The sequence below is a fragment of the Centrocercus urophasianus genome, unplaced genomic scaffold (assembly GCF_019232065.1).
Source record: "Centrocercus urophasianus isolate 14NV4802_14NV808 unplaced genomic scaffold, USGS_Curo_1.0 seq_13, whole genome shotgun sequence".
NCBI lineage: Eukaryota > Metazoa > Chordata > Aves > Galliformes > Phasianidae > Centrocercus > Centrocercus urophasianus.
In genome coordinates, this window is record NW_024884475.1 from 21334085 (window position 1) to 21346551 (window position 12467).

Consider the following 12467-nt stretch of genomic DNA (forward strand, 5'->3'; position numbering starts at 1 on the left):
CACAACAGCTTCTGGGAAGAAAAATTGGCAGGAAGGCAAGTAGAAGCAGACTGTGAGACGCTTCTTACAAACTGTGCTTGGAAACCAATCTGTTCTTCTTTATTGTTCTCTGATGAAGGAGTGGATTATAAATGGTACAGACGGCCTTGAGGTCTGTGATAATACAGTATCTGTTGCTTTTTCAGTTGGAGGTCTAAAAACTCTTCTTGTGTATCATGCAAGAAAGGATGAGAATGTTTAAGAAAAAAAAGTCAAAATCTTAGCCTCAGGGGTAAAGGATTATTTGAGGAAGGAATGATTTTACAATTTGTTTCAGTTTAAAAAAAAAAAGTAAGTTTTTAAACTTTCCTGCTTTGTAATTTGTCCAAGATAAAAACTTCCAGATTCTAGATACTTAATATGCAAAGAGATCCTCCTCACCTTCAGTTTCTCCATAAAATGTATGCAAAGTTAACCTTACCTTGCATGGTGTTATGCTGCATTTGTATTTTGCAGGTTTCTGCACTGCAACTTATGTGTTTGCCTGGAACAGTGAAGTTGCTTGTCATGAGAGTATCATTCTGGCTCAGTGCACTGTGGAATGAATGGTACAATGTTGTCCCATTGAATGTGAATACAAGCACAGTGTCAAAGTGTGTACTGGCTATGAAAAGAACAGAGCAAAGTCAAATGTTTGAATAAGATCATAAGGAAATGGGGCTGGATATTGTGCCTTAATTTTTCTCTGCATCACCAGAAGCAGTCAGTGCTCTAAGCATGGTTTCATATTGTAACAGTTTTTGACAGTGATTTATATTTGCTTCCCTGAGACCTTCCTGTGATTAACCTCATGTATGTAATTTAGGCAGACCCAGAGCCACAGTTAGCCACTAAATAGTTCTGTTCTTTCTGCTTGCCTTCTTTGAAAGAAAGTCTTGTCTTTGTTCATCTTGTATTAAACAAAAGGTAAATAATCAGCAAAATTAATCCAAGTATATGAAAAAGTGAAGGTACTTAAAAACAAGATAAACAAAAATCATCTTGAATGTCTGGGTAAACTGGTGGGCTGGCTAACAGGGCCATCTGCTGGTTGATACACTCTTGCAGGATGGCTTGTTTCCACCCAGTCGCGAAGTTTAGTTTTAGGAGAAGTTAATGACTGGAATCTAACTTGCAAACACCTGTGACTCTGAAATTCTCTGTGTAATCTGCTTTGTACTTATATTCCTGACTTCATAGAAGAACACGTTGCTGGAAAAACAGAACTGTTTGACAAATTTATACTCTGTTCAACTGTTAAATGGAATATTTCATCTGGGAGTAGTAGTACTATAGATTAAGCCACAATTTTAAACTATATTCCAAGGAAGTGTGGGTGTCTAGATGAATCTCTCAGATCATTAAATAACGAATCTTTATACTCACCTTCACACAAATGTCTACTTCAGGGATGTTTGGTTTAGAATCACAAATCAGATTTATTGGGGAAAAAATCTAGAAGAGACCAATGGTCTGACATGCTGTTAAAGTTATTAACAACTGTTGAAGTTATTAAGTCTTTAATATTGAAAAGGCTTTTGGATGTATTCTGTATTTTTTTTTGTTAGTACTGTGTAGTCAATGTAGCATCTCAAGCATCACAAGTATTTCGTGTTTTACTAGTGTGGACTTGCAGCCTGGAAGGCTGACTGGATCCTGGGTTGCATCAAAAGAGGAGGGGGCCAGAGGAAGTGACTGTCCCATTCTGCTGCCCTCATGAAGCCCCGGCTGGAGTACTGCATCCAGGCCTAGGGACCTCCACAAGAAAGACATGGAGCTGTTGGAGTGGGCTCAGAGGAGGGGCCATGAAGATGATCAAAGGGCTAAAGCACCTCTCCTGTTATGAGAGGCTGAAGGACATGGGCTTGTTGAATCTGGAGAAGAGAGGGCTCTGGGGAGACATCATTGTGGCCTTCCAGTACTTACAGGGAGCTTATAAATGGGAGAGAGACCAACAATTTATGGGGTCTGATAGTGATAGGAGAAAGGGGAAATGGTTTTAAATGGGAAGAGAAGAGATCTATGTTCAGCCTTAAAGGGAATCCTTTTTATTCAGAGACTGGTGAGGCACTGGCAGAGGTTGCCCAGAGAAGCTGTAGATGCTCCATCCCTGGAGGTGCTCAAGCCAGGCTGTATGGAACCCTAGGCAGACTGCTCTGATGAGTGGCAGTCCTGCCCATTGGCTGGGGGGTGGAAGATGGTCTCTTGAAGGTCTCCTGTGACTCAGTGCATTCTATGATATGCGTGCTCACTGTCTGTATATAATGTATGCAACAGCTCCTATCTATTTGACAGGAATATACTGGTTACACATTTATAGTGAGTAATATGAAGTTTATACACATGTAGGAGTAAACTGAATAATCAACATATACAGGCATGCTTCTTGTGTACTTATTTTGAGAACCTAGTTTCCTTTGGAAATATATTGGTTTTTCTGAAAGAAATGCCTCCTTTTTATTTCCATGGAAAATACAGTAGATACAAAGAGTGCAATAACACCATTTGATGGAGCAAATTCTGAACTATAAAACACCCTTTTAAAAGCCAGTCACCACCAGTGCCCATATGCTTTTGCCCAGTGATGAACAAGAGTCTGTGTGCAGTGCTCACAAAAACCTGCATGGCTGTCTGGAACGTGGCTTGCCCTTCACATTGTTATTGTCACTGCTGAAATGCACCACGCTCTCTGTGCTCACAACCATTGTCTGCTCTTCATAAATGTTCAGCAAGCGTGGAAGAATGTCAAGGGGTGCTATTTTTCTTGCGTGGAGAAATTCAGAGACACCCTTTGCTTCGTATTCACTTCTGTGTCAGTTGCCATTTTGTCAGAGTGCCCTCTGCTGCCATACAGCAATTAAAAGTAACAGAGTATTGGTGGGAAGGTTCAACCTCTGCTGCCATACCACCACCATCCACCTCAGGCAGCATTGCTTTTGAAGCAGCCCTTCTAGTGTTCTAAAGTAGCATGGTTCTTTAATGTATGGGGTTATATACTAATTACAGCATCAGTCTGCACATCTCAGCAGGTCTGTATTTCTAGTGCAGCAGTTCACAAGATTGTCTTTAGCCTGTGGTGAAGAAATATGACTCTTGGTTCTAGAAGTGCTCAATGTCCCCTGGCAATTGTTGCCTCTGTTATCAGTAGTTCTTGGTGTAGCTACATCTCTTCCCCATGGCATCACTTTGATGGGTCAAAACTTTGTTTTGTTAGTATACAAGTAGGTAGGTTGTAGTTTTTGCTGTGTGACGTATTGGATGTGGAATGTTCAGGTGTAACCACACCAACTAAATATCGAGGAGGATATCATTATCCCTGTGCAATACTACAGGCTTGTGGCAGAGTGGCTGGAAAGCTGTGTGGGGGAAAAAAGGGTCTGGGGGCTTTGGTTGATGCTCAGCTGAACAGTGCAGTGTACCCTGGCGGCCAGCAGCATCCTGGCTTGTATCAGAAATAGGGTAGCCAAGAGGAACTGAGAGGTGATCGTCCCCCTCTACTCAGCTGTGATGAGCCTGCAACTTGAGTAATGTGTGCAGTTTTGGGCCCCTCACTATGAGAAAGACATTGAGACCCTGGAGCATGTTCAGAGTAGAGCAATGAAGCTGGTGAGGTGTCTGGAGCACAGGCCCTTATGGGGAGCAGCTGAGGAAATGGGATTGTTCAGTCTGGAGAAGAGAAGGTTCGGGGCAGATCCTACTGCTCTACAGCTGCCTGAAAGGAGACTGGCAAGGTGGGCAACAGCCTCTTCTCCTGCATAACTAGGCATAGGACTAAAGGGAATGGCCTCAAGTTGCAGCAGGGGGGTGTTCAGGTTGGACATTGTGAAAAATTTATTCTTAGAAGGACTGGCCAGGTGCTGGAAAAGTTGCTTGGAGTGGTGAAGTCATTGTCCCTAGAGGTTTTCAAGGAAAGGGTAGATGTATTACTTAATGGACATGGTTTAGAGGGCAATATTAGTAGGTGGATGGTTGGACTAGATGATCTTAGTGAATCTGTGGTTATTGAATTTATCTATCTATTTATTTTGATGAGGGTTTCACAGGCTTCACTGGACTGGTTTTGAGCAAGATATTCCTGAATGTAAGGTCACTAAGTCTTGACCTGCTGGAGAAATGAAAAATATCTGATCTATGAAGAAACATAATCGTATGTTTGTAGAGAGTAAAGCAATGGAAAACAGTTTTCCTACTGATATCCCATCCGTTTGTTGTCTTGCACAGCATTAGCTTCAAGGAGGCAGCTCTCAGGTTACGGAGAGAGAGGGAGGGTTCAGCAGAGCCCCAGGCATTGCAGGAACAGAGGCCATCTCTCCAGGACAACTGACAGCTGCAGGAGGACTGAGTTGCTTGTAGCTGTACTTCAGTACCATAGTAACTCATCTTTTGTTACAGTTTTGGATAGTGATAAAAATTGTCATGCTTCTGGGTGAACAGTTTTATTTAAGGTCTAGAAATGAAGAGAAATAACCTGTCATCCTTTTATGTCTCTCTCTGGTTGCTGTTCACAGCCACGATGCTTCAAGGTGAGAAAACACTTCTTGGTAGCTAAATACTGCATTGAACTTTCTTCTACTCAATAGGAGTTGGTGTCCTGATGTGTCGTACTTGGCTGAGCTCCAGAAGTCCCCTTCATGTGTGTGTTTTTCTTTGGCTTTTATTCTTCATCTTTCAGATGTATTGAGAAAATGAAGGATTCTGTATAACCAGATAGATCTAAATGCTCCTTATGAAATTTTTGTTAAGATTTCTTTTTAATCAAGAGGTTTTTCTTTGAACTCTGGTTAGCCCAGGAAGTAACTGTGAGTCACCAAAGAGCGATGCGTTCCAGAACGCTAGCTTCCTACCTTATGCCAGCTGGCATTTGTACAAGCCTTGTGAATGTCCTTATCCTGGTCCTTTGCTTGCAAAAATGCATGAATCTAAAGATAATAGAGACCCTGTCTTGAAAAACTATAATGCATAAAGTCGTACGGAACAGCAAAAGTGTTTAAAGTTTTGGTGTATTATCCATGGCACGTGGATAGCAATAAATGCCTCCAAATATATGCTGTGGGAAATGTGTTGGTCCAGGGATGTGTTCATGTTTCATGTAATTGTTAAATTGTGAAGAAAAGCAGCTCGGAATATTTCCAAGTACTGCTTAAAAAGAAAAAGGGTGCAGGGGGGATGAGGTGAATTCTGAAAGTATCATGAATCTATCAGTGCTGTGTTTAGGGAGATGTCACAAGTTATTAGCTTGGGAGCAAGTGTGGCTTCAGGCTTTGCTTGTAATTTTAGTTTGGCAGATGTGTCTAAGTCAATAATCTCCATGCCTATGAAAGAGATGAGTAAAATAAATGTAATGATATTTACTTTCAAAAATGGCAAGAATCTCTGGATACAGAGATTTTTTTTTTTGTTTTTTTTTTTCATGTAGGTGTGAAAAGCTAGGGCTAGCTATTCATCTACTACAGGTGAATGTTGTCTTTATTTGAACAACTTTATCAGGTTTGCTCTGTTTCTGCACTAAATTATATTCTACAGTATTTGAATGATAAATATAGCAACTGCTATATTTAGCATTTGGAAGCTATTGGAAGGGGATTGCTGCTGATATTGCTCAGTGCTTAATCTGATATACTGAACAAATCTATTATCTAGCTGTAGAATCAGCCAAAGGGAAATATGCTCAGATGCTGTTCAATGAACTGTTTGAAGACTATTCAAATGCTCTAAGACCAGTGGAAGACACAGATAAAGTGCTGAATGTTACCCTTCAGATAACATTGTCCCAAATTAAAGACATGGTGAGTAAAAATACAGTTCTATTTTTCTGAAAATGTGCAGAAGTGTACCAACTGCTAACTTGTTTGAAGTAGGAAAGCAGCTTGCATACTGCTGTGGCAACATCAGTAACGATTCCTCACAAGGGTCATGTTCTGCAGTTCTTAATAGTCTTATCTGATTGCAGTTGTACAACTTCCATTGCGTGTCTACAAACTTACAGCTGCTGAATTGTTAAGACTTTTTTTTTGTAGTATCAGTTAAGTGTTTGTATTCCAGCTTTCAGGCAACTTTTGCTACTAAATAGAAAGAGGGAGTGTTTTTTTCTAAGGAGCAATTAATTTCTCCTTAAACCTCCTATTTTAGCTTCCAGTACCTTTTTATAAACTTAGTTTAACAGATACACTTCTAAGGCAAAAGAAAATTTGTCTGGAAGGGAAAAGGAAAATCACTTCTGACTTGTGAATTACATCTTCAAGACCTCAAGCTTTCAGAGAGTTTTAAGCTAAATCTGCTGTTATTCTGACCCTGGAAAAAGGAACTTTTTAGAGATACAAGAACATTAGGTGACTGTATTTAAAGCTAGGGAGGGTGCAGGGAAAATAACTCCTTTTGAGAGGAAGGTTTGAACAAGAGTGTCGAAGAGGATCGACTAGAGAAGCTCCCCATACGTACACTATATGTACGTATGTATCTGTCAGTATTGAGGCCTGCTTTGGGCACTGCTTTAAAGCTGTACAACAAATGCTGTCAGTATCTAGAATGTACTTTTTTTCACCTTGAACAAGAAATATTTTTGTATTTTTTATGCAGGATGAAAGGAACCAAATTTTAACAGCTTACTTATGGATTCGACAAAGCTGGTATGATGCATACCTCAAATGGGATAAGGATAAATATGATGGATTGGATTCTATCAGAATTCCAAGCAATTTGGTCTGGAGGCCAGATATTGTCCTCTATAACAAGTGAGTGAGGCCAGAGAGAATCATCTTGAATGGGTGTAAGGGAGAGGGTAGAAGAAGAAATGACTAATGGAACCTGAACTTCATTTTACCTTAGCGGGGAATATGTTTGTTGTCTTAATGTTTATTATTAATCATCCCAAGAGCCACAGATAAAATAGTTTGGCAATTGATCCAGCTACATAGCAGAGCTGTGGTGAATTTCCTGTTTGCACTGAGTTTTGAACACTGTCAATCTTAAATGCTTTCTGCAGAAGCTGCTGAAGAGCTTTGGAAGATGGTGCCTACAGAAGGGCAAAGGCTCCATATCTTGTCTGCTCTCCCTGGCCAGTAACGAGCAGCAGATTTTTTAATGAACCTGGTATTTCACTGTGCCCTGTTTGAGGTCAAGTTTGAAGAAGCAGTAGCCAAGAAATACAGTATAATTTAGTTTCACTGATATTTGGCACTAATGGGGACTGGTACTTGTAAATAATGCAGTAAGTAATATAGCAAGTTTCTAGTAAAAATCAGTATGAATTAATAACACATTTTCAGAAGCATGCTTTTAATGCTGTGAAGCCAGGATCTCCCCCTGGCTTTCCCCAACCCATGCACTGAATTGCTGCATGTCAATCTTGACTGTTGCTTTTCTGTCTTTTAGGGCTGATGATGACTTTTCAGAACCTGTGAATACTAATGTTGTGTTGAGATATGATGGAAAAATCACTTGGGATGCTCCTGCTATCACAAAAAGCTCATGTGTAGTGGATGTGTCTTATTTTCCTTTTGACAGCCAGCAGTGCAACCTTACATTTGGTTCCTGGACCTATAATGGTAATCAGGTAGACATCATCAATTCTCTTGATAGTGGTGACCTTTCTGACTTTGTAGAAGACGTGGAATGGGAGATTCATGGTATGCCAGCGGTTAAGAATGTGATCACTTACGGCTGCTGCTCTGAGCCTTATCCAGACGTAACGTTTACGCTGATTTTGAAAAGGAAATCATCTTTCTACATATTTAATCTTCTTCTTCCTTGCATTTTGATCTCTTTCCTCGCTCCACTGGGATTCTATCTCCCCGCAGACTCTGGAGAAAAAGTGTCTCTAGGTGTTACAGTTCTTCTTGCTCTGACTGTGTTCCAGCTGATGGTTGCAGAGATTATGCCTCCCTCTGAAAACGTACCTCTGATAGGTGAGCTTTACATGCTTTGTCCTTAAGCATGGCTTATTGAAATCAGGGCTGTAATGTCGGATTGACTGTGTCACGTATGGCTTTTGGGAAGATAAATGTTGGCTGCATTTGTTAAGAAAAAAATAATAATCTAGTGAAATACTTGAAGTATGCATGGTATTTGTACAGTTAAACTGAAGCTCTTTACATTTACTTGATATTTATTTTTAGTTATGCTAACTTTCTCACCAGAATTAATTCCCACTCACATTATGACTTGCTGTATTTGAGTACCTTACCCATCTATCTAAGCAGACAGGACCTAGCCTTGATCTGCTTTCTCTCAGTGTCCCCCCCCTGTCCTTTCCAACCCCTTTGTCACTCTGCTATTTCTGCAATGATTTTTTTTTTTTTAATGTGGATAGCATCTTTAATATAATTTTATTTTGTGTTCCAGGCAAGTATTACATAGCAACTATGACCATGATCACAGCCTCCACTGCACTGACAATCATTATAATGAATGTGCATCACTGTGGCTCAGAAGCAAAGCCTGTTCCACAGTGGGCCAGAGTGGTAATCTTGGACTATATGTCAAAAATTTTTTTTGTTTATGATGTGGGTGAAAATTGTACAAGTCCACGAAGAGAGAAAGAACAAGAACACAGGTTAGAGGGCGGTGACATGTGTCGGGGGGCAGATGGAAAGAGTCACCTTTCCAATGAAAATGATGGTAGTGATCTCAAGGAAAATCTGAATGGAAATTTGAATAAAAGCTTTGGAGTTCATGGTGAAAATGATAGGGAGAATGTTAATTGCTGTTCCTGTTACAAAATGCTGATTAAAAATATTGAGTATATTGCTAATTGTGTTCGAGACCATAAAGCAAACCGGGCCAAAGGAATTGAGTGGAAGAAAGTGGCAAAGGTGATGGACAGGTTTTTCATGTGGATTTTTTTTATCATGGTGTTTTTTATGAGCGTGCTTATCATTGGGAAAGCAGCTTAGCTGCAGATGAACGTGTTGTGTAGGTATGAGTGTACTGAGTCAGCTCCTTTCAGTGGAGCTGTGGGATAGGTGTGCTTCTGAGGTCTCTGTGTCTTCCGTTCTGTAACAGTAAACTATTTCAGTAGGCTGCAACACATGTTGAGACATTGCTCAACTGAGGGCTTTACTAGTGACTTCATTGCTATTAATAAAGGAGTGCAGCCCCGATGAGGCTGTTGGATAAGCAGTCTTTGCTCTGTCTTGATGAATGGTGGCCATGACTGCAGATTGACCAGGTGGAGCATTGCAGTGAAGGAGGAGACAGCCTATCAGGGTACTCTGTATTTAGAGAGCTGCATCTCTGCTCCTTGAAACTTAGTTGACCTTTTCTCTCTGCCAGAACAAAGTTGGGGTATTTGCAAGATCATAGCAATTCCTGGAATTTATCTCTATGTGGCATTGCCTTATTATTATTATTGCCCTTATTTAGCTTATTTTCCTAGCTTAGCTTTTTTGCTCTTTTTTTAATTTAATGGCTTTTTTTTTTGGTCACTGCTCATATCTGCTCATAGCCCAACTTGTCTCTCTGCTCTTTGGCGTGCCTTTCGCTTCTGATGCCATTTGGTTTACCTTGATCTTCCTTTTAATCATTTTCTGCTGCTAAATATTTGTCCTGACAGGTCCAGTAAGCCAGATTGCCAGGACTGCTTCCACAGCAGGTCACGGGGCCTCTCTTCTATTCCCTTCTTCCTGAGTCTAATAGTAAGAAGGGCTTCTTCTCTCCTCCCTGGATATTTCGTGCCCTGGACATTTGTGCAAGATGGGCTTTTAAATGTTAGTTATGAGGCTGCTAAAACAGGCTGTGAGTCTGTTTTGTCTCTGATCATTTTACTGACCTTCACCAATGCTCATTCCATCCCCTTATCCAATTTTACATCCTCTTTAATACTTAAATTATAAGCTTCTAGAGGAATGGCAGGGTTGATTTGTGCATTACTTAGCACAAAAGCATGATCTTACAGCACAATCATTAATGCAGTGCCATAATCAACTCCTTGTTCAACACCTTAGTACTTAGGTGTACATGAATGTGTTTGTTGCTGACGACACCAAAAGCCCTCTGTGTTAATTTCTGGTAACCCTCTCAGACTAACGGAGTTCTGGAAGATGTCTCATGGTAAATTGAGAAGCTTAATACCCTAGGCTTGCCCTCAGCAAATAAATTGCTTTTACAAAGCACCCTGAACTTTGAAACCATGATATTCTAGATGCGGTGGGAGAGGCAGAAGGACTCTGTAATGGATCCCAGTCAAAAGTTCATGTGATAAAATGAGTTTTCGTAATTGTTGCAATTAATAGGAGCATACTTGTGAAGCTGTACCTTAAGAGTGAGGAGTCAAAGTGGCAAAGTGATGCAGTTGTCATGCCCAAACTTACTGGAAGAAAGGGATTTGTAATTATTATTATTATTATGTAAACAATGCATTGAATTCTTAATGCTGGGTTTTCTTTTCTGTGGAATAATTAATGCTGTAAGTTTATCTGGAATCTCATACATAATGCAAACTTTAAAGTCCAGGTTCTAATGTAAAGATAAACTGGGTGGGTAGCTAAGAATAAACTCAGTATGTGGAAAAAAGTCTCAAGTGTGTTCCCTATCTATTATCAGCTCCCAGTCAACTGGGGTAACTTTGAATATCTCTTTTAGAAACGAGGCTGTTTATTTTCACTACACAGAAGAACGGTCACAGCCATTTGCCACGAAGTTCAAGGTTTGACATTTATACTGCCTCTTCAAGGAAACTGATTTCTTCTTTGTTGTGGAAAAAAGATATTGCCCCAAAAGCCTGGAGAGTAAAGTATTTAAAGATAAAGGAAGTATATTCAGAACATGAATCTTCAGCATGGAAAACAAATGGCTGATGCAGTGTTTCTCCAAGACTTATGGGTGGCATAAAGAAAGCAAAGAGTTTTACTGTTCACTGTCTCTTCCAATTTTGGAACCAGGTGCATCAGATATACAGTGTATGACAGTGGAGGAGACTGACCATAAAATGTGTGAGAAGGCTGAGAAAATCCTTGCAGTAGAATTTGTGAATGCTAAAAGATCACATGGATGTAAAGAGATGGGAGGGAAAAATGGAATTCAAGTCTGTCAGGGTAAAACTAAATACAGTTGTGAGGTGCTGGAAGCTAAATCAACATTTTTAGGGATTCTTTACTGAATGTTATTTTGTGCTCTTCATCCTGTTTATGGCATCCGTTGGAGACAGCTTCTAGGTTTAGACAAACCTTTATTCTGACTAGGAATATTTTGGAATTTCAGATCATGCTCAAGCCATTCTGTTCAAATAAACTGCAGCTTGTGTGCATACAGTTATGGATTTCACAAGGGAAAATTAGCAGTCTCAGTGGGTCCTGGACCTTCTTTTGCTTATGCTCTTCAGTGTACTTATGCTTGGATGCTGACATCATACTTTGCACTTCTCTCCAGTATGTTTTCTATGAAGAACCGATGCTGCTAAATAATTTTATTCCTTACAAGAATATAATGAATATCTATTTTTTTATTCTAAAAACTATTATATTTGCTTTTAAAAATTATTTTTCTTTGGATCTCTGTGCATTCTCAAGTGTTTCTGTTCCTTTACTTATAACTGGTTAATCTTCATCTTCTTCTGTAACATCATCTTTTTTGTTCTTAGACCATAAAAGCTAAACAAAGAAATTCAAATAAAGAGTATGAGCAGCACTGATGCGTGTAGGTAGATGTTTGTACCTGTACTGTTTTTGTGAAGCTCCATCCAGAGTCCCTCAGACTCACCTATTTGAACTTAATCATTTTCCAGAGTAAAATCATCATGTGCTAAGGCATGGCCATGCTTCTGATGACAAGGCTGAGCCCAGGGCTGTGCTGCAGCAGCTGTTTTGCCAGCTTTGCAAGGGCTATCTTGTTTAAAGCTGCCTTGGGAGTTTCTAGTTAAACCGGAGAGAAAGCAGTTTGTCTCTCTGTGTTCTTGTATTTATTTTATATATTGTATAACTGTAGCTAGTGATAGTGTTAGAGCAATTTTTTCTTTGATGCCAAATGTGTTAGCATTCAGAACTTCGTGTGACACCTGTAATGCTGAGTGGAGGCTGGAGAATTTAATTCTGCTTGTCTTGGTCTGTTCCTCTTTCCTTTTTGTGTCTCATGCTTAGATTCAGTAATCTTGGAGGAAGATTAAACCTAGAGATGATGAATGAGTAGAATTATAGTAACAGAAAAGCAATGCTTTATACACTTGTCTGAGTAACTGTGAGACTTAACATGAAGGCATCGAGTGACTTTATATTTACTGAAGAAGGCAATGATGCTGTAAATACTGTTTACGTCTGTGAGGTCTGTGTGCTACAGAGGCTTTGGAGGAATGGAACTAGCTCACTTTTTTTTTTTTTGTCCAATCTCTTGGCAGAGGTCACCTGTCCCCTCTTGTACTGAGTCACCACAGTGTTAAAATGAGGAGAAATACAAACTATCTCCTGTGCTGCCTTCGCTGTACTCTCTTCCATGTTCAGGACTGCAGAACTGAAGTGTGG

The 12467-nt window shown here is 39.9% G+C and overlaps 1 protein-coding gene across 1 annotated transcript; it reads left to right on the top strand.

Annotated features, from left to right (window-relative positions):
- Positions 1-4471: 4471 nt before the first annotated feature.
- Positions 4472-9380, top strand: CHRNA9 (cholinergic receptor nicotinic alpha 9 subunit). The gene is made up of 5 exons (XM_042812294.1): positions 4472-4541; positions 5659-5804; positions 6595-6749; positions 7390-7922; positions 8359-9380. Exons 1-5 carry the CDS (start codon positions 4472-4474, stop codon positions 8907-8909), a joined length of 1455 nt encoding a protein of 484 aa, XP_042668228.1. The 3' UTR covers positions 8910-9380.
- Positions 9381-12467: the final 3087 nt, after the last annotated feature.